Source organism: Frieseomelitta varia, unplaced genomic scaffold (genome assembly GCF_011392965.1).
Source record: "Frieseomelitta varia isolate USP_RPSP 00005682 unplaced genomic scaffold, Fvar_1.2 scaffold_358, whole genome shotgun sequence".
Taxonomy (NCBI): domain Eukaryota; kingdom Metazoa; phylum Arthropoda; class Insecta; order Hymenoptera; family Apidae; genus Frieseomelitta; species Frieseomelitta varia.
The window spans coordinates 557,838-579,992 of record NW_025110099.1 but is presented as its reverse complement, the minus strand read 5'-3'; the positions used below and the strand labels follow the sequence as shown (position 1 = coordinate 579,992).

General features: G+C 31.8%; 3 protein-coding genes across 6 annotated transcripts; 1 reads left to right on the top strand and 2 right to left on the bottom strand.

The window, feature by feature from the left end:
* Nucleotides 1–1,948: 1,948 nt before the first annotated feature.
* On the top strand, nt 1,949–5,308 carry LOC122530826 (methyl farnesoate epoxidase-like). 2 transcript variants are annotated; one of them, XM_043658159.1, is made up of 8 exons: nt 1,949–2,052; nt 2,817–3,068; nt 3,179–3,467; nt 3,580–3,818; nt 3,897–4,108; nt 4,206–4,292; nt 4,357–4,498; nt 4,845–5,308. In XM_043658159.1, exons 1-8 carry the CDS (start codon nt 2,049–2,051, stop codon nt 5,048–5,050), a joined length of 1,431 nt encoding a protein of 476 aa, XP_043514094.1. In that variant the 5' UTR covers nt 1,949–2,048; the 3' UTR covers nt 5,051–5,308. The 2 variants fall into 2 exon arrangements, with proteins under 2 accessions (XP_043514094.1, XP_043514093.1); XM_043658158.1 differs by lacking the exon at nt 1,949–2,052 and adding an exon at nt 2,390–2,641.
* A 556-nt stretch (nt 5,309–5,864) lies between these two features.
* Nucleotides 5,865–12,162, bottom strand: LOC122530829 (probable cytochrome P450 305a1). Of its 3 annotated transcripts, XM_043658164.1 has the most exons (9): nt 12,004–12,162; nt 11,851–11,951; nt 10,595–10,849; nt 8,068–8,305; nt 7,546–7,705; nt 7,341–7,449; nt 6,861–7,041; nt 6,389–6,645; nt 5,865–6,138 (listed from the first exon to the last, which is right to left on the bottom strand). In XM_043658164.1, exons 2-9 carry the CDS (start codon nt 11,936–11,938, stop codon nt 5,960–5,962), a joined length of 1,467 nt encoding a protein of 488 aa, XP_043514099.1. In that variant the 5' UTR covers nt 11,939–11,951; nt 12,004–12,162; the 3' UTR covers nt 5,865–5,959. The 3 variants fall into 3 exon arrangements, with proteins under 3 accessions (XP_043514099.1, XP_043514098.1, XP_043514100.1); XM_043658163.1 differs by having other exon boundaries at nt 11,851–12,162; XM_043658165.1 differs by having other exon boundaries at nt 6,861–6,948; nt 11,851–12,162.
* Nucleotides 12,163–12,737: 575 nt separating this feature from the next.
* Nucleotides 12,738–22,050, bottom strand: LOC122530838 (small subunit processome component 20 homolog). The gene is made up of 11 exons (XM_043658173.1): nt 21,891–22,050; nt 21,546–21,826; nt 16,229–21,472; nt 15,900–16,155; nt 15,210–15,815; nt 14,565–15,128; nt 14,281–14,463; nt 13,876–14,203; nt 13,359–13,792; nt 13,007–13,276; nt 12,738–12,924 (listed from the first exon to the last, which is right to left on the bottom strand). Exons 1-11 carry the CDS (start codon nt 21,933–21,935, stop codon nt 12,775–12,777), a joined length of 8,361 nt encoding a protein of 2,786 aa, XP_043514108.1. The 5' UTR covers nt 21,936–22,050; the 3' UTR covers nt 12,738–12,774.
* Between the last annotated feature and the right edge of the window lie 105 nt (nt 22,051–22,155).

Below are 22,155 nucleotides of genomic sequence, written 5' to 3'. Positions count from 1 at the left end.
TTTTTATAAATGTTCAATTACTTTGCGAGCCGCTATATACTATGTGTATACATGTATATATATAGGTGCGTGTTCTAAAACTGCATCTCTGTCCCTAGTTAAGGTCAACATAACCTATTTTATGGCCAATGGTAGCTTCGCTGTGATTAATATGATTAATGTGATGTGAAATGATACTTGATACATCAATTTACGACCTTGATGAATTATGTTTGACAATGCTTGTTCATTTGTTAATAACGTTAATACTTTGCGACTGTTTATCAAGTATAAACTCGGCTTAATAAACTGTATGTGAGTATGTTGCGCGGTGGAATCGGCCTCGATGCTCGCCGAGAGAAACTCTTGCTTTAATCCGACTGTACCGCAGGGTCAAACTTTTCATCACATGTGCCGGGGAAGAAAACGGAATCGGAGAAATGTCGTACGCGTATATTTTCTAATCGATCTCCTCGATCGGCCAACACGATTTTCACTTTCCTCTAGGCTTCTTTCTTGTTCATTTTGATCATAATTTACGTTAACGTCTCGCCAGCTGATGTTCGCAGATTCAACGAACCAGATAAAATTTTATCGAGAGGTACTTTATTTTATTAGAAGTATTTATCAGAGAAATTTGATCAAGATTTAGAACATACCTGCGAGGATATTTTTAATCGCGTTCGATGCACTGCCGAAAGAAAGATTTAACGAGAATTCAACTTTTTGTTTTCTCGCTATTTTTCTTTAATTCCAAGCATCCTACCGAAAGCAGCATTTGTCCATTATTGATATCTGTTTCATTGTTTCGAAACTTTCGAATGTTGACGATTTCGAGAATGGTGAAACGATTGAGTGGTCATTTCCTTAAGAATATTTTACGCTTGAAGTGGGTAGTTAGATCAAAATCTTGCAAGTGCCAAGCCGATTACCACAATAATAAGCAACTTTAGAACTACAACGAAGAGCTACAACGTATTGAATAAGTTTCGCGCGCAAACAATGTTTCATTAGCGCCACCTTCGAGTCGTTTCTAGCATAAATTATGATTGGTTTGAATTGACGCGAATTTAATGGCGACGAAATCAAAAGTGATCGTAGTTCATTTATTTTTACTGTACCATCATTAATTGTACAATTATAAAAAGTATAAAAATGTAAATTTGTGTAAAGTGAGTAAATTTTTTTCAGAGCAGGAGAAAAGACGATAAAAATGAAGATTGGGAACGTTTGTAGAAGACATTTAAGAAAAGGTGTTTATTGCTGCCACTCTCTTCATCGACTTGTATCCGTAAACATTGCTCACAAAATATACGTGTGCAAGCATACAACGTCGATTTATGTTTGTTTTAAAATACTTGAACACGCGAATATACGAACGATTGTCCAGAAAGAAGAAACGGTAATATAAAATCTAATTAAACGTCACGATAAATAATCATATGTATGAAATAATTAGTATATTCTTATACTATACTTATTATATGAATAGTAACATGGATAGTAATATATCAAACAATGAAATATAAAAATTAATCATCTTGTAGCGTTAATTTTGTTAATAATATTTTTAATGATTATTTTTCAAAACTTTTCAAGAAAGACGATGATGACATGATGATGATGACTATTTCACGTTACTATGTTTTATGTTACGGAAGTACAATACAACACAAAAAGACGCAACGGATACAATAGTTAATGGAGACCTGTAAATTACAATTGAAAAACCCGTTAGATCAGTTTAGCTTCAATTAGTCTGTTTAACCAGGAAATAATTTAGCAGCTACTTACTTTGAAAGTTCAGTTTCTACGACGCGTTTTACAAAGTGTAATTAAAACAAATAGGTAAACTTTTCATTTCGATACGTTTCACTGACCTTAGTGAATTGAGTATAAGCTAACGAAATAATTATTGTTTCAATTGTTCATAACTTTTTCAGGACTCGTATTTAAAGAGTAAAAACAATATCTGTGTTATTTGCAATATTTCTAAAGAAGATGAACATACTTTCTCTTATCTCAAGAAATATATACTCTCGCATAATTCAATATTTCAAACGTTCTTCATGAGTAAGTTGCTTATAAATGAACAAATAGAAACCACTGATCATTAATAACATTTACATGTAGGGGCGAACTATAATTTTCAATCTTTCTTTTTTAAATAACATTTCAAGTTGTAAATCATCGTTCTTCTTAAATAAATAGTTCGCAATACTTTTCTTGCGATCGAAAGCGTGAAGACTTTCGCTGAAGAATTTCTTCTACAATATTATATAAACGATGATGATTGTTAAGTTTAACTAAGCGATTCATCTTGTGTCGAGTTTTTATTGTATCGTAATCTAAAAAAAGGAAAAGAAAAAGAAGAAAGAACAGATAACATTTCTACGAAGTATAGAGCTAGGAGAGCACCATGAAAAGAATGTCTCAGACAAAAAGATATTTTTGTCAGAGGTCATGGATGTCATGCCGATAACATCACGACCAGGATCGTTTTTGTTACCATATGCATATATGCTTGGTATAGCAACTGTATTCGAAGTCCCTGAAGTATCAGTACACTTCAAGATGCTTTACGTGATCATCTCTCTTCTTTTTGTACTTTTTTCCATGTTTTGTGTCTATGATTGCATTAAACCGCACAATTTTCCTCCTGGTTGGTGAACAAAAAATCCGTGATTAATAGTGCATATTGATTGTTTAATTTTTTAATTTTTGCTCAGAAGAAAACTAAACAAAACTCTATCTATGAATTTATTAATTTTTATCCTAGTAAATTGATTTATTTGTTGGAATATATTCAATTCAGTTTTGTCCAATGTTCGAAACAGGTCCAAAATGGCTTCCAGTGATCGGTTGCTTCCTCACGTTTCATCGATTGAAACTGAGACACAAATACGCTTACTTGGCTTTCCAAAATCTGACGAAAACCTACGGGCCGATTTTAGGCCTGAAATTAGGAAACCAGAAAGTCGTTATAATTTCGACGCACGATCTAGTAAAGAAAGTTCTTCTTCAGCAAGAGTTCAACGGAAGACCTGACGGATTCTTCTTCAGAGTTCGCGCGTTCGGAAAAAGGAAAGGTATTTACGTAACGTTCTTTTCTCCACCCGCAATAATAATCATTGCGATTATATTTGAAAATAATTTCTCATTAGTAAATTAATATATTCTCATTAATAAATTTGAATAGGAATTTTATTCACGGATGGACCAATGTGGTCTCAATGTCGCCGTTTCACAATGCGCCATCTCAAAAACTTTGGACTAGGGCAATCAATTATGGAAAAACAGCTGATTGTCGAAGCTGAAAATCTCACGAATTATCTTCGTCATATCAGTGCCAAAGGTCCAGTGTCAATGCATACAGTTTTTGACATTGCAGTTCTGAATTCTCTCTGGTGTATGTTCGCTGGTCACAGGTTTGACTATGGAAACGAGAAATTGGTAGAAATTCTCGAAACTGTTCACGATGCCTTCAGGTAATTTAATAAAGTTTTTTTCTTTTAATATCATCGCATCTTAATTAACAAAGCATAAAGTGCATGTTGGATGCAATTTGCATTTTTATGCGAGTCATATTCCTTCCCATAGATTAATGGACACAATGGGCGGCATTGTTTCGCAAATGCCATTTCTACGCTTCATAGTACCAGAATTATCTGGTTACAATGATTTAATGAGAATACTTCAGAAGCTTTGGAGTTTCCTAGACGAAGAGATTAACATCCATGAAAAACAATTGCTCGAGAATCAGCCACAGGATTTGATCGATGCTTTTCTTTTAGAGATTCCGTCAAAAAATACGGAACCAAGTGATACCATTTTTGATCGTGAGTAGCTTTTTATACTTGTAGAATTAAAAAATAATACTCCGTTTGTTATCAAACAGCAATTTAATTGTTTAAAAGGAGAAAACTTGTTGGTTCTGTGCATGGACCTCTTCTTAGCTGGATCGAAGACTACAACAGATACTTTAACTACTATTTTTCTATTTTTATCTTTACACTCTGAATGGATCAAAGTGCTCCAGGAAGAACTGGATAATGTCGTAGGCAGATCACGATCTCCTACTTTAGAAGATTATTCATCACTACCTCTGATGGAATCGTTTCTTGCGGAAGTAATTGATGATTGAAATTAACTGTACTATAACAGCATTCTGTAGTTTTTATTATCGTATAATAAATATAATAATTTTTTTTTTTCAATTACATTAGGCACAGAGATTTTTGATCTTGGCGCCACTTGGAGTCCCTCACAAGACTATGAAAAACGTAACTTTGAACGGATATAATATACCTAAAGCAAGTACCGCAAATATAAACATCCCGAATAAAGACATTAGTTGATACATTTTTATGATTTTAGGATACTATAATTCTTTTGGATTTCCATAGTGTATTAAACGATCCAGCTTACTGGGATCATCCAGAAAAATTTCAACCTCAACGATTTCTCGATGCAAATGGTCAATTCTGCCAAAATAATGCCAACATACTATTCGGCTTAGGTCAGTCATCGTACGCAAATCTTTTTCGCTATAAACTAGGATTTGTATAAACTACGTATTTTATAAGAACTATTATGTATTCCATCGGGATAAATTTAATTCATTTCTTTTCGCTTGAAACATTTTCGAATTACATATATACACACATACGTGCACACAGTTCATTCATCCAGAAATAATTCATCAGATAAAATCAAATTTTTTAAGCTTACGTAGTTCCCCTTGCTAATCAGATGATCATTTAAATAGAAATTCAATGCATAATATTGTAAATGTAAATATTTGAAGTTTTTGCATATTTTGAGGTAAAATGTTCTGGAATTAACGATGATGTTTTGCCTTTTAGGTAAAAGACGTTGTCCGGGTGAAATGTTGGCCCGGACATCCTTATTTTTGTTCTTCGCCTACGTTATACATTTTTTCGACATTGAAATTTCACCGGAGCACAGCGAACCGGATCCAAATGGACACGATGGTTTCACCATATCACCAAAACCTTATTATCTAAAGCTTACGGCAAGATCTGACATTATAAACTGTACTGCATCATAAATATTGTAGTAAAATTTTAAGCGCAATTCGTTATTTTAAACGCAAATATAAAAACAGGAAATTATGTAACTAACAATTATGAATAGATTCTTCAGTGTCTCTAAGAATAAATTCCTGTTCTGTACGTGATAAAATATTATGGTCTTAGACGACGGCAATTCAAGATAACTAATTAAGCATTAGAGTCGAGAAACATGTGTATTTAATAGAAAAATATTCTTATTGAAAATTTTCTATTTATCAAGTAATAGCTGAGTGTACGAGTTTCTTGATATATTACAAATATATGATAAAAAAAATTTTTGAAAAAAAGATATTCTCAATATTTTATAATATAAACTACGTGATCATTCTGAACTTCACAGAATCTATTTTTCAGCGACAAGGAAACATTTGACAGACACGTTGAGGTCTAATATAAAAGGATCAAATCGCCACGTGGCGCCCGAACGAAGGTACATTTGGACTTCTGCGAAACGAGCTGATTTCGTCGAACACGTAAAACGATGCGTAAAGCGACTTTCACGAGGCAGAAACAATAAACAATATTCGAGAGAAAAATTTGTTGAAGTCAAACAAACTCGGCTTCTATCTAGGGATGAAATTACTTCAAAACGAGATTTCGACGGGCATCGGCAGCATATTGATCATTTGAACAACAACCGAATAAATAAAAATACATGTACGCAGTTATTAAAATAGACACATGAAACTATATACATACATACTTGATCTCGTTCATCCTTCGTACGAATCAATTAGCCATTTGATTTATCATGAACATGGGACATTTTAGTAAAATATCAATTTCGCCAAAAAGAAACATTTTTTATTAATTATATAAAATATACGAAGCTCCACTTATTGACAGCTTCAATAAGAATGTAAAGCGTAAACAAGACATACGTATCATCGTGGCGTGGCGAGTGCTTCATAAGGTTTTGGTGATGATGATATGCCATAGTTAATTTCAATAGAGTACGGTCCTTTACCGGGAATTGGAAACAAACTATACTTCTGCATTACGCCCACAAATAATATGAATACCGAGGATTTTGCTAGTACCTCGCCTGGACATCGTCTTTTCCCTGCAATTAAAATTATAGAAAACTTCAGTGCATAAAACCATCTTCTTAATGATCGTAGTAAAAGCAGTGTCACTTGCTCGCAATGTAGTAATCAAGATTGTAAAAAGTATTCTTAACTTTCATAAAGATAATGAATAATACCCTATATATTATTAACAAAATTAATAGGCTGTATGTTCCGTGAAATTTTCATGACATTACAACAACAGAAAATTAAATTTTACAGATGCATTCTGTATCTATCTTATACCTTTTCCAAATTGTAAAGAATATGCGCTTGGTTCATAGGTGCCGTTCTTTATAAATCTTTCAGGCATGAACTTCTCTGGTTCCGGAAAGATGTTAGGATCTTTATTGATAGATTCCACGCTGAGTAAAACAGTGGAATCCCTTGGTATTGTGTATTTATCGAGAACCGTATTATGAAGTACTCGTCGCGGCCCAATTATAGGGAATACTGGCCATAGCCGGTATACTTCATTTATTACAGCTTCCACATATGGGAGCCTGTAACGATAAAAAATTTCGGTTTTCTCGGATACTCTGTTTCTCTCTGATCTCTTCACTGAACATTCGCTTTTATTCTCTCATGAGAGATGAAAAATTATACAGGACACACGATATAGAAGATTCTATAGAAAAAATCAATGACTCAACTAAATTTAAATTAAAATTTTTACACAGATAAGAGCGAACATTTAAGAGAGAAAATTTTTTATTACTTCGCTTTGTCCTCTATTTCAGGAAGTCTGTCACGTGGTATCACCGAGTCGATTTCCTCTTGTACTTTACGCTGCACATCCTGATACACTATCATAGACAAAAACAGGAAGTCCAAGGCCATGCTCGTAGTTGAAATACCAGGAATGAAAATATCAACCAACAACACCACCAATTGTTCGTCTAAAAAGTATGTTACGTAAAAAAAGAAAAAAGAAAACGAACATATACGTTTGATGGGGTCGTATGCAACAACTTCTAGTGAAAACACTTTCTCTTAACATGTAATATTAGGTGTTTCTATTGTAGGTGTTTCTATTAACATTGATGCTCTAAGAACTAAACGGATGTATAAAATTTTCTATTTCTTAATTCAATGAAAAATATTAAAAATTGTTCTTTTTTTTACAGCACATGAGTTTTGGGGGAGAATTAAAAAGAGAACGTGTTCACGAATAAAACAACTTATAATTTGATCATACCTGTAAAGACGTTAGAGTTTTCATTGTTCTTCATTTCATTAAGGAACATGTCAATTACATCTGCCTCACTTCCTGGCTTGTAGTTCTTCTTGTGTTCAACGATCGTTTTCTGCGCAAAAAAAAAAGATCCACGTATAACAGACAGATTGTCGAACAACGTGTTTAATAAATGCAAAATCATAATTGATTTACATAATAGACACACCATTAAGAAATCCTTGAGCTCATTGTTCAACGTACATAGAAGATTGTATCCTGAGAGCTCAGGTGCAATGTAACGAATCCAAGGGAAAGCGCTGAGAATCCCGCCTGTCATGTCAAAGACTTGCGAGCGACGTTCCAATAAGTCCCCAAAATAACTTACGCTACATTAGAGCAAATAATCACAATGTGCTTCAAACTTATGGCCTACTTGAAATTCTTATGAATCGTTACTTTAATTTCTATGATTTAACTTTATTACAGATAGTAAAAAGACACGAAAAGATGACAGTTGCTTATAAACGAAACGAATTTCGTACATCTTACATTTTTTTCAAAAGGTTTTATGAGAATTCTCAATAAAAGAAATGCAACGTGTTTCTACGTATAATAGTAAAAAAAAAGAAGTAGAAGAAATTCAAGCAGACGTGTAAACGATCCAGTTGCTTATACGCATGGGAGACCAAATGTGGAAACGGTGCTCCACAAAGTAGAGAAATCCAATAGAACACGTGTATTTATGTACCTTGCGTTCTTGCTAAATGCCTGTCCCGACGTCAAAAACCAGAGTACATTCAGCACAGGCCCTGTAATCAATTCTTTAAGTCGAAGTGGACCCTTTTTATTCATGTTATCCAGAAGTATGATCAATTCATTTCTAATCATTTCAGCCATTTCGCGTTTTCCGAAACCGAAATTTTTCATGGTCTGTATCACCCAGGTCCGTAATATCTTCCATTCTGCTCCGTCGTTCATTGTAATGCCTATTGGTAATATTAGAAAATGATAATATTCAAATTGCTAATATTCAAATGCACATCTGCCATGTAGTAGTGAAATATAACGCAATATAAATATAGTACAATAAAACATCGGTCATTCAAATTAATAGGAAGACAAATCCATTTTAATAAGCAATTGTCCATATATGATAATACAACTAGAACTTTTATTTAATTTTTTTAAATTAATTAATTTATATGTTGATTTATATGTTAATTTATATGTTAATTAGTTATATGATGATTTCTGTATTGCTTCTTCTGTTTTTGTTATTCTAACTATGGTTATTCATCCAATGCGTTGTTCAAAAGTAATGTCATTTTTTTATGTGTCATTTAGAAACCAATTGTCGTACAATTGCGCCGATTAAGTACGTTAATTGTTGGTATTATTTTGAAGCTCTGTTCATGCTGTTACTGTTTTCATTTCATTTTTTTTTATTTTTACAGATAATAAAAATGTCAAAGGCGAAAGATCGAAGAGGTGCAGTTACGGTGTATTTTGTTTGATAAAGGATCTGTAGCGGCCTAGAGTCCCTCGAGTACGAGTTTCGAACACCGACTTGTACAAGCCGCAAGTGACTATGCGCCTAGCATCGAAGTCTAGCGATATTCGATGTTAAGCAGAGTGCGGGACACCGCTAGGATGATGGGGGTGACCGTCCAGCTTAGCGAGTAGTTAGAACAAGCATCTGGGGTAAGGAGTCACGCTGCCATCAGCCCCACTGATGATGAGTCTAGGCAGCGACTCTGAGACGAAACGCACAACCTTTTCCCCACCCTTACCAAAATCACTTCCTACATTACTTTACTTCCTCCACACTACATTACTTCCAATTTACCTTCACATTCCTTCATCCTTGCACGCATCAACACACTGTCAATCCCTTCAGATCAAAGCACAAAGAAGCTACCAAAATTGTTAATGAAACTTACGTCGAAATCTTGAATATCCGTAAATGCAAACAATTTAAAAAAACGGCGACCGAAATCTATTAAGACGTGTTGAAATCATTGGTGAAATCAGATCCACAAAACCATTAAGGAATTGTCGCAGGATATCGGTTGTCCGTGATCGATTGTAAAAGAAAACTCATTGTAAAAAAAAACTCCGCATAAAACACAGGCAGGGGATTTGGGTTTCGCACGATCGGCGAGTGATCATTTGTTCTGCTGACTAGGTATGAAACCTATCCGTTTCTGAAAATAATTGTTACCAGAGACGAAAAATGGATCCTTTACAGCAATCCACATAAAAAAAAAAACAATCAAAAACGCCTGGTTTTAACGCCTCAATCATCTTGGACATTGAAAAAGGTTCTTTTATGTGTCTGGTGGGATATTTCGAGTGTGATTCATTATGAATTATTAAAACTTGGTCAGTCTATCACAGCAGAGATCTACTGTGCGCAATTGGAAAGATTAAAGGCGGAATTACTAAAAAAAACGATCGGTTCTGGTGAATAAAAAACGACGCATCTTGCAACAAGACAATGCGAGGCCGCATGCAGCGAGAATTTAAGATTTCGGTCGCCGTTTTTAAATTATTTGTGCCGCCGCTGGCATTTACGGATATTCAAGATTTCGACGTAAATTTCATTAATATTTTTTGTAGCTTCTTTGTGCTTTAATATCCTTTATCAAACAAAAATAACAGAATACACTGCAATTGTACCTCTTCGATCTTTCGCCTTGACATTTTTACTATCTATGAAAATAAAAAAAAAAAAAAAAATGAAATGAAAACAGTAACAGTATGAACAAAGCTTTAAAATAATATCAACAATTGACGTACTTAATTGGCACATGCCGTAGTCGCATGACAATTGATTTCTAAATAGAAACAATACATAGAAAAACGATATTACTTCAGTTTTAAAATACCAACAATTGACGTACTTAATTGGCACATGCCGTACTCGCATGACAATTAGTTTCTAAATATAAACGATACATAGAAAAACGATATTACTTCAGCAAGAATGAATAAAATAATAGTATTATTATTCATGATAATTCTGTAAATATTAACATAATTCGAACGTTTGAAGTATGAAATATATCAAAATATAAACAAAAAATATAAATATTAAACGAAATAACTAAAAAACGAGCTAGATTGAGTATACTGACGAAATTATCATTACTGAAGAAAATATAATGACGGGTAAATATTTATATTCATACTTAAAATATATCATATTTTATAAGAGGAAATTATAATCATAGAATCAATATTTAAAATGTACTTCAAAGATTAAATTCCGATACCTTGCTTTTTGCCCATGTTTCGAATTTTAATAAATTCGTTCCAGGGACGTCCCTCAAATTCATCGCTCTTCAATACCGTATCACACAGCTTGAATCCAAAAACGACAAATACTTTCTCATTACCAATGGTTATTGCTATCACATCGCTGGCATATCGTTTTGAAAGCTCCAGGAACACTTTGGCCTGTCCTCCAAGTTCACGAGCCAAACGTTTCAATAGAAATTGGCTGCCGAAAAACGGCCATGAGAATGGCCCTGAAAAATAATAAAAATTTTAGAAAAAGAAAAGGGAAATTCATTCCACGGCTTTTTATATAATGATCGATATTCTGTTATCTATTGTATCTCACAGAGAGAAATTAATTTGGAGAATGGAAATGAAAGCGAATTTATTCGACGAATTTATTTTAAATATATTCAAAATAGTTGCATTGAAAGGAATATACATAATAATAATTGGAAATAAGTACAGGTGATAATATATATTAACCACTTATTCAATAACAATAAAAAGTATTATAGTGTCATAAATATCAATGGACATTTTGTAACCAATGTTGAAAGGAAGAGTTCAAAATCCATATTATTAGACCATTATTATTATTTATTATTTGATCATTATTATTAATTAATTGTTTATTCACTTATTTAATTAAATTACGCATATGTATACAGATTTCTTATCTACATATATTTGATATATATATACGTGCGAATATATTACTGTGTATATTTTTCTGTGATAAACAAGAACTTCTAAGAATAATTAATACGAAATAGATAATCTCATTGAACGAACAATAAAAGCTCTAATTTAAACTAGTTCAGTGACCTGGTTCATAGTTAAGCCAACTAGAGTGGGATGTACGTCCGCGCGATTTTATTCATTGTTAATGGCTCTATTCTTCTACTTCATTCACCTTAATTCGGCTTAATTCTTAAATTAATAATTCAAAATTTCAATAAATAATTGGAAAATCTTATATATGATTAATAATATTTGTAGTAGATTAATGTAATATTTATAGTCACCATAACGCGTTACGTAAATTGTTAATTATTATGCTCACTATAAAATTAAGAAGGTAAAATTGTTGACTCAATGTCTGCGGTAAAGACGCGTCAATATTATTCGAAAAAAAACAAAAAACAAAAAGAAGAAAATACTGATTTGATCGACAATGATCAGGCTAATTCTAGTGAATGTGATCGAGTAACGTGACTTGATACGGTTAACTGAAAATAACTCTAATTACCTGGTGGAGCTTTTCTTCTATTTTGTCCGACTACCGAATAAATAATTAATATCAGTGTCACTATTGCTAGTGAAACGGTGACGAACATTTTTGCTTCGTCTCGTTCACGTGGATTTATGAGCGATCAATGAAAACGTTCGAACTAAAATTGGTTCTACCGTGGACGATTGACTGGTTGAAATTCTCCTTACTCAACTAACATGTCAATTCTCACGTTTCCGGTTTTTTATATGGAACCACCACCGATAACGCGAGTTTTCCCCGATAAGCATAGATACTACAATAAGCAATAAGTATCCTGCTTATATATAATTATATTTAAAAATAAAGAAACTCCGAGTTGGCGATACTTCAATAAAGTATAATTAGACAAATTTTTCTATACATGTTGAATAGTACGTGTTCTGTATCAAATTCTTTATCGCTTCTCATTATTTGAGTGACGTTTTAAGTCTTTCATGGTCGAATATAGCGTCATATTCATAAATAAATCGCATTAAAATAATCTTTTTGACTATCTAATGAGTAAATAATTAAATCTAATGACTAATAATCTTTTTGACTATTTTTGAAGTTGTTAAAAATTGATAATATTCATCATGACAATAAATTAAATTTAGGACTTAATAATAAGTACTTTTTTCGAACTCCATTCAATGATTATTAAATTAAATACAATTTAAAATGAACAATTTCATATAATTTACATTATTTCATGCACAAATATATAAAATAATAATCATTTGTCATAGTAAAAAAGTTTATTGTTGATTGTACTTGTATCTTACAATAAATATTCATTTATCATACCTATTTACATAAAATTACTGCCATACAATATTGCATATTAATAGTGTATATCATTTGCAATAATTATAAAAACACTGTCATTCTTATCAAAGTTTTGTTTTATTTTTGTATAATTTACATAATATCGAAATCGACTTCTTTCTTAATACGTTTGTTTGGTCTTTTCTTTCCTCTTACTGTGTCTAATTTTCTTTTTTTAGCTTCTTTTTTTCTCTGCTGCCTCATAATTTTACGTCTGGCAGCTAATTCTGGATCCGTTACAAACTATAACAAAAAAAAATTTTGGTATTTAATAATTTACTTACTTATCTTATAGAAAAGTTAAAAATATAAAAAGAAACTATACCTGCTGCGTACGTATTTTTTTTCTTTCTGCTTTTTTAATATCCAAGTTCTGTTGTATTCGACTGAATAATCTCGTGTATTCTTCGTTACCTAAACGTTTTTTAATCATCGCAGCCGCTTCCTTAGCCAACCGTCGTAAAGTGGTAATCTTTTCTTCTGTAGCAGATATTTCACGAACAATTGGTGACATGATATTAACAAGTATTACATTTAAATATTCCATAGGTATTGTAGCCAGTATACCAGCAACCCATTTAAAGAAAGCAGATCGCTGAAAAAAAGAATGTAACTTATAATTTAATTAATTATTTAACCTTTTAAGAATCATATAAAGATAACAATGGATACTATACCACTGTTATTGACTTAGGAGCTTGAACTATTTCTATATTTACAGACTTTCTCAATCTCCTAACAAGCCAAAGAAGAGATAACTTTTTTTTATCTTTATCTTCCGTTTCGTCGACTCGATCTGTCGCAGTTGTATTAATCTGTTTCACAGATTTCAAAATTCTCGCGATGAAAATTAAATTTTTAACAGTCTGATTAGCTAATTCTTCTAACATCATATCAGGTTGCAGTTGTGCAATTAAATCTAAACTTAAACTTTTTATAATGGCAGTTGGATCAGAATACATGTAACTCGTTTCTGCTTCACACTTTTCAGGATTTTCTAAAAGGTCTGCAATTTTGTCGATATCGAGAACAGCTAGGATAAATCCAATTTGTTGAGACGCTGCTAAACGCACCCACATATGAGGATGTGCTAACAAAGATTGAGTATACTCTGAAATCCATAAAATTTTGTCAATATTGAATTTATTGTATTATATTGAATAATCATTAGATAGCATAACACATTAAACCTACCAGCAAATGAATGAACAGCATCTTTATATTCTTCACTTTTAAGGAATGCCGTACAATTTGCAGATATCTTCAGTAACAATTGTAGCACTTGAAACATATGATGATCTTTCATTTTCTCTGGATCCTTGATATTACGCTCCGTTTTTAATTGAATTTCTTTTTCAGTGTGTAATTTCACAAAACGACCAGGCTCATCGTTATCATTGAAGTCTGCATGAAATTGTTTCAAAAGGAGGGGTAATATTTCTTTTAAACGAGACTCGAAAGTGTCTTTTTCTACTATTACAAATATACCGCATAATTGTGCAGCCAATGTTCGATGCATTACCTAAAATAACACAATAACAAAATAATTTTATACCATTAAATATGTTATACATTTGAAAATCATTTTCGAATAATTACCTTAGGATCTTTCAACCACGTTACAACTATATCAAAAAGTTTACTTCTTTCATTGTAAGGTATACGTGTAATCATTTCTTTAATACATTTAGCGCACAACTTACGACATGTTGGATCATCGTCATTTACTAATCTTGCACCCACCATTATAAAGATAATACCTGACTTGAAGATCAATGTTTTCTAAAATTACAATTAATATATAAAGTTATGTGATTGATTCACTTGCATTAATCAGCAGAAAAAAAAAGAAAAGGGAAACTAAAAGAATTAAATGTACTTACTAGTGGAAACCCCGTAACAATACTATAAATCATCTCTAAAGCACTAAGACGACCTGGTTGCACTTCATAGCTAATTTGTGTTAAGTAAAATGCTATGTGTTTTTGCAGACATTTGCCAAGTGGATATTCCATCAAATAAGTATAAAAAACAGAGCGGGATTGTACTCTAACATGTTCTAGTTCCGAGGTAATGCTTAAAGCAGCAACTTTTTCCATAACAACATGCATTTCAGGAAGAATCATTTTTCGAGCGATTATCGCTTTGAGCAAACCAAACGCTGTTGCCTGTTTCTCAGAATTGTGCATATCTTGTTCAGCATACATGATTAAGGCCTTCAACTGATCAGTACTAATTACGTAATGTTTCACATCACGAACAATTACGGACATACACTTAAAACCAGCCATCACCAAATCGAAATTATCACCTTTACTTAGGCCGGCCGCAGCATATTTATGCAAGATATTAAAAATAGATGAACAAATGTCAGAGATTGTTTCTTGTATTGAAGTTAAATCCATTTTGAGCAACCAATTTAAGCACTGTAAAGCCAAGGTACTTAGCTGAAAAAATATAATACCAACATATTAATATTAATAATTAATTACAAATGTTATTTGCGATAAGAAAAAAAATAAATTTACCTTAACGTGTTGAGATTTTATGCACTCACTTATAAATGATACAAACGGATCTATCAGGGGCTTAAAGTCTGCATTAGATATTTTGTTTCTTTTTAATAGAATATGGAAAAGTTTCAAACCAAATTCTATAATAACGTGAACATTGGTATTTTTTGATGTTTTTGAAGTAGCTTTTATACCCATTTTGTTTTTTGGTTCTGGAGGTATGATAAAGCAATCTGGTTTCTGTTTAGTGAGTATTTTTGCTTCCTTCTCTGTTAATTCTTTAGCATTCTTCTCGGGCTTAAGCTCAGGAATACTTTGAGAAACTACACCATAAAGGAATATTAACATTTGTTCTAATGGTATAAATGTATTATCAGCTAAACCTAATATTATATTCCTAAAACATTCCACAACTTTTTGTATAGTTTTATGCGAATGACTTCTCATAAGCACTTCTTTCAATGGCAAAATTAAATCTACTAAACATGATTCAGTAATATATTGTGCTAATATATGAAATATATCAAAACTTTTTGTAGATTTCGCTTCTGATACATGTTTTACTATTTGTATTACTTCTTTCTCTTCTGCTGTTAATCCAAATAAATCCACTTTACATACCTTAAAGATAAAATATATCAATTTATTAGTAAATAAAATATAAAATTAAGATTTTAATATATGTATATTTATGATATTACTTACAGACAAAATACTTTGAAGATTTTCATTGATATCAAATTTCTGAAAATATGGTTTCAGAACAACTAACACTGATTGTACCGTAAATGCAAGGACATGAACTTGAAAACCTTTTGTTAATAAAGTATTCATTTCTTTTAGAAGATGATAAAGATACTTCGGACCCAAAGTTATCATAATTTTTTGTAATATTGCTCGAGTGACGCGTCGTACAGATTCCAAGCGAGATTTCAAGAATGTACATAACTTCATAAAGATTCTGAAACAATTATTTACAATACTTTAATGATTTATTCTAATTTTACATGAAAGTGTATGTGTTACATACTTACCCTGGTAAATTAATATGTAAAATATGTTCAGGTAATTTTTGTAATAATTTAACAAAAGCAAGAGCGATGGGAACTCGCATTAACTCTTCTTCCTCATTATCCACTGCAACTCTTTTTTTATTAATCTTGTGACTACTTTCGTGACTTGTTCTCGCTATAATAGAACGATGAAGTTGTGGCAACAATTCCTTGGATATACTAAATACAACTCGTCGTGCTCCGTTCTGTGAAAGAATGATCTGTTTTTTCATCACAAGTACTTCTTCCTGAGTTTCATTTTGTATTTTTTCTACAGTTTCTTCCACGGTATCTATATTTTCAGAATTCAAAGCTTCGTCTAGTTTTTCTTCTACTTCTATTTCATTAGTCTTATCACCACTTTTTTCGTCACTTTCTTTGTCAACATTTACATCTTCTTTGGTACCGGAAATCATTTTCTTTTCAGAAATTTCTTTGATCTCTTTTGATACTGAAAATTCCTCTGTAGGTTTATATTTTGACAAATCAAAGTGAAAGGAATCTAAAATGCTAACAATGATTCTAACAAGCTGTTTTTGAAATTCAATGGAATGTCTTAGCTTTTCCAAGTAATGTTTCAGAATAATTTCATATTGATGCCATGGTAAAAGTCTACATACAGTTCCAACTGTTTCTATTGCAGCATCAATAAGACTGTTCTTGCGCATAAAAGTTTCATTGCACAAATATGAAGAAGCGAAAGGAAGGATAAACTGTGTTAATGTTCTTGGATTGAATGGCTTTTTCAGTGTTTTTGCTATATTACAAAATTTAAGAAATGCTCGACCTCTTCTGTGTAGTTGCAAATGCTGCATGTTTTCGAAGAAATCTACTTCACGATCGGCTTTATTAGTTAATACCGATAAATCTCGTAAAACAGGATGGGTGTCTGAACATTCCATAGCTAAATGTCCCAAAAAGGATATTGATTGAAGCCTCACAACTTCAACTTTGCTAGTTATCCCTTTCTTTATAAGTGGTAAAATTGTCTGATCCATTAGATAACGTCTATCTGCGGTATTTCCTTTATGTTCCTGTGCCAGTTTAGAACCCAGAAACTTAAGGCATTGTCCTGCATTATCTCTCAGTGATAAATCTGCTTCATTTTTAAGAATGTAATAACAATTATGAATGATGCCTATCCCAAACTCTAATGTAATCTCATTCTTTTCTGTTGCATTATTAATTTCAGAAAACGCATCAAATCTTCTCTGAAAATCTGGCTGATCAAGCCATCTACGATCCCACGCATTAAGCGCACTTATTAATTCATAATTTTTCATCAGTATCTCACGACAATCATCATTAGACTTTTCCACAATGGTTTTATAAAGTTCCAACAAAAGTTTACGAGCAGGAATTGTAGACACTGTACCTAACAAAGGTAGAATTGTACGTATATGTATTGTTGGTTTCTTCACTTGTTTCACAAGATTTATCACAGTAGTAATTAATTCAATAATCGTTTCTTCTTCTTCGGCTGTAGCTTTTTTAGCTAATATCGGTAAAATAAGAGTAAGAAGCATGTCGCATGCATCTGCATCTTTTACAAATTCTGATATACGTGATAAAATCACAAGTTCTATCTTACTTATTCCCCTGTTTGACTTTTCAAGTTTACTTTTAATATACTGTAAAATACTAAACACATGAGGAAGAAGGATGGTAGACCCATAATTAACACCGTTAGATAATGCTTCATCATTTATCTCAAGTAAATTATTAAGTATAGGTGTTAAGGGAACGAAAGGTGTATCAACCTCCATGCCACTGTCATTTACCTGTCTATAATCCTGCAGCGTTACCATTTTCTCAATCATCTCTACAATAGCGTTAATAACGCATGATTCAGTTTTTGGGCCCAATAGAAGTTTCATTATATATGGAAGTGGAGTAAGAAATCTATTATCTTCGCAATATTTTATAAATAAGGGATAATAACGTGAATTCTGGCTCCATGCCATAAATAGCTTTAGTAATGGAGTGGGACTGTGAATACCGTCCACGGGTAATTGTTCCAGCCATGGGAATACAGCTACATTAAACAAGCTATCCATTTCATATTCATCCCACTCATAATTTTCATAGTGACCGAAAAATCTTGCTAATATTAAGATGCAACTTGACCTTACGTTTTTGATAGACCGTAAATAACCAGTATAGACTTTGTCCGATTTCTGTAAAATTCCAGTTATTTCTGCTAGAATGCATATTACCAAACTAAGTAAATAAGGTAACAATTTCTTTCCCATCTTGCTGCCAAATTGCTCAATTAAAATTGCAAGTAAATTCGTCGCGCTCTGCAAACGTTTAGGTGGAATAACGTTACTCAAATCTACAGTATTAATAATATTTTGTGTAAGTTGTTTTAAATTAATTTGTTGGTCGTTCATTTTATCCAATTCGAGCATGTATTTCTTGAAAGGCTTAAACGCCATGTGAGTAAATATAATCATTTCATTCTCTTCAATCCCAGCTAGAAAACGTAAGATTATTTTACGTTTTAAAGTACCTCCAGCTTTACCGCCAGTTCTCATTCCTGTTTTTGCAATCATTTTAGCGTAAATTATTCGCATCAGTATAGGTATAAATTCAGCGCGATGTTCTTCTGCAATAGTATTACTTTCTTTATCGACCTTAAAACGTATCATTTCATTTTTCAGATTTCTTTCATTAATTATACTAAGCAAATTATCCTTGTAAGGTAGTAAATATTTATATTTATATGTTAGAAGACAATTTAAAGCGCCCTTTTGAATGTCAGGAACTTTTGATGACAGCAAGTCCAAATAAATTTTTTGCATCTCTGATTCCCTGTATAATGTTCTTGGATTTGTCATCTTTTCAAATACCTCAAGTTGGGCAAGTAAAAGTTTCACTTTATAAATCTTATTCATAACACTTTTACTCATCTCTTTAGACTCTGTGTCTATTTGTTTTATTTTTGTATCTGTAAGAATAGTAGCTTCTGTATTTTTTTCCTCTTCTTTTTCGCTTTCTTCAGATTCGTTATCACTTTCGTTTTCTATATCAATTTCCATGTTGTTATTAGAAGAAGTTGGCTCTTGTGCTTTTAAAATGTTGCAACATTTCGCATCTTCAGAATTGGTCTTAAAAAAGTTATCATTTACAAAGTCAATAAATAAACATGTTACATCTCTGTTCTTCATCTCACAAAAATGTGAGAAATTTGTCATACATTTCCACAATAGAATTTTATGATTTTCATAGTCTGGTTTATCACTACATATTTGTATTGCATTTTCTATTTCAGAAATAAATTTACATTCAAACAATGGTTTATAGTCTATAGTTACTTCACGATTAGATTTTAATTCGGTTAAGAATATAGGCCAAAATTGCTCGTATTCTCTGAGTGCAAAAGTAACTATAATCTTACTTACAGGGTCCCATAGCAAAGAGAAATTTATATATAGATTTCCCAGTAAATATCGTAATGGAAGTTCATAATATTTCGAATCTAAATTTATCATTGCATCACTCTCATATGACAATGCTTGTAAATGCAACAGTCTACTTCGATAACTCTGTACAGTTATAGGTTCACATTCTGCCAAATACATATGTTCCATAGCATTTGTTTGCTTCTTCTCATTCATAGTATGCGATTTCACTTCAGTGATATTGGAGAATAAATGAAATAAATGAGTTACTATTAAACGTATTTCACTGAATGGTGAACTTAATTTTTGTGCAATATTGCTACTTAATTTATCAAATACAGTTCGATTTATGTACACTTCTCTGTATTGAGATGTACTAAAATATGTTATACATAGATCTGTTGCATTCAGAATGAATTTATTATCAGGATATTTAGTAATTAAATTTAATATTTTTAAATCATTCTTCTCCATAAATTCGTGCAGAGTTTCTAATTCCAATACGTGAATTGCAGATTCCAAAGCTATTAGAAATGTCAAACATAATTTGATTATTTCAATTTCTGTGTTGGTATTATTTAATATCTGTTTATACAAAGACAATATTCCTCTTTTTAAAATATCCTTAAATTCTTCCGGTATAGGCTTCAGATGTGGTAAAATAATTAACGTTTTTAATGCATTTGTCGATATATCATTATCCAATAAACTTTCTAACTGCTTTTGGAGATAATTAATACTATCAGACGTTATACCTCGTATATTTAAGATGTATTTCGTCCATTTGTTTAAATTGATACCATTAAGGCATAAGGGAACTTTTGCTTTAATTATTTTAATAAATAATTGTAAAATATTATCATTGAAACCAATGGAAATGCTATGTCGTATTATATGTGGCAATATCAAAGTTTCAAATGACGAATAATGAATTAAACTTTCAACAGCACCATATAACAATTCAATATCTTTTACTGACATAATTTTAAATAATATTTGACTAGATGTTTCTTGCATTAAACTAACATTAGCTGCTAAAAGAATAGCAATTGATACATTTATAACTTTTTCTAACACATCATTCTCATCTTCAAACATATCTAAAACTTCTACCAACTTTTTAATCAAAGGTATAGGATCAGCAACCATTTTTCCATTTCTGTGACTGACAATTGTATTCAACAATTGCATTAAAAGAATTAAACTTTTCTTTCTCCCAATTTTTAGTTGAAACTGCTTAGTTTTCTCAATAGATTTGTCCATGGCATTTAAAAGTACAGACCAAAGTATCTGACATTTTTGCGGATGTATATTTTGCAGTATACAATTAATAATTTCTTCCAATAATTGAAACATTAAACTTTGATTTAACGATTCGTTGTTCAACGCATTGAGGTACAATAAAAGCACTTGCTCTGCACACGAATGAAATTGACCTGGTACACCAGATATTACTTCGAATAGTAATTTACCACATCCTGGTATTCCATCTGGATTACTTTTCAATATATGCAACACTGTCTTTAAGAAAGAATCTTTGTCCTTGATCTTGCGTACCACGAATGCAAAACTTTCAGCAGCAAAGCTGTTTACATATGCTGGCTGCGTGTCCGCTAACAATGGTAATAATAGATCAAACACAGTTTTCACATTTTTAACCAAGTATCTCCATAAAAATTTAAATAAATAAGCTAACGACATAAATGTGTATTCTAATTGTTCTGTATCCTTTGTTTGTAGTAAGTCGATAATAACTGTTAGAAATTTAGGAAAATACTCATAGAAGTCTTTCTGTAAATCTTTAGACACAGCTACGACTAGCCTACAATGAAAAATTGATACAAATATCTGTCACAAACTACTTAAATCTACGTGTACTGTAACTTAATACTCACTCTAAAATTGGTTGCAGAAACAAAACATCCTTTTTCTCTAAATACTCTATCAACGTGTCTACCACGAATTGCTTTTGATTTACCAATTGTGGGAGCGTTACGATATCGCGAACTTTCCTCTTAAAGCTGCAATAACCTTCGGTGAGGTTAAGAAAATTCCATTTCTGAAGTGTTTGATGGAAATATGTTTCAATCTCTTCCTCGTTCTCTTCATTTCGATGTGCAACACGATGAAAGACATCGACGTCAATCTCACTAACTCTTTCGTTAAATGTTTTAAACTGCAATAAAAAAAATATAGCGTATGTAAAACAGACAAAACAATTATTCACATACATTGCATACCTGAAATGTATTTAATTCTTTATGTCGAATTGACTTATTTTTCATGTTGAAATTTAAGAAGCTTAACTTTATATTAAATTCAATTTCTCATGTTTAAGAAAACTTAGAAAATAATTCAAATTGACAGTAACAACACGTGTACAAATTCATTCGTTCTTCACGTGTGATCTAATATGGAAAAGTTACATTCTAGATAGGAAACTTATAGATCTAGAAAGGAACCATAAAATATTTTCTAGTAACTTTCTGATACATTTGTAATCTA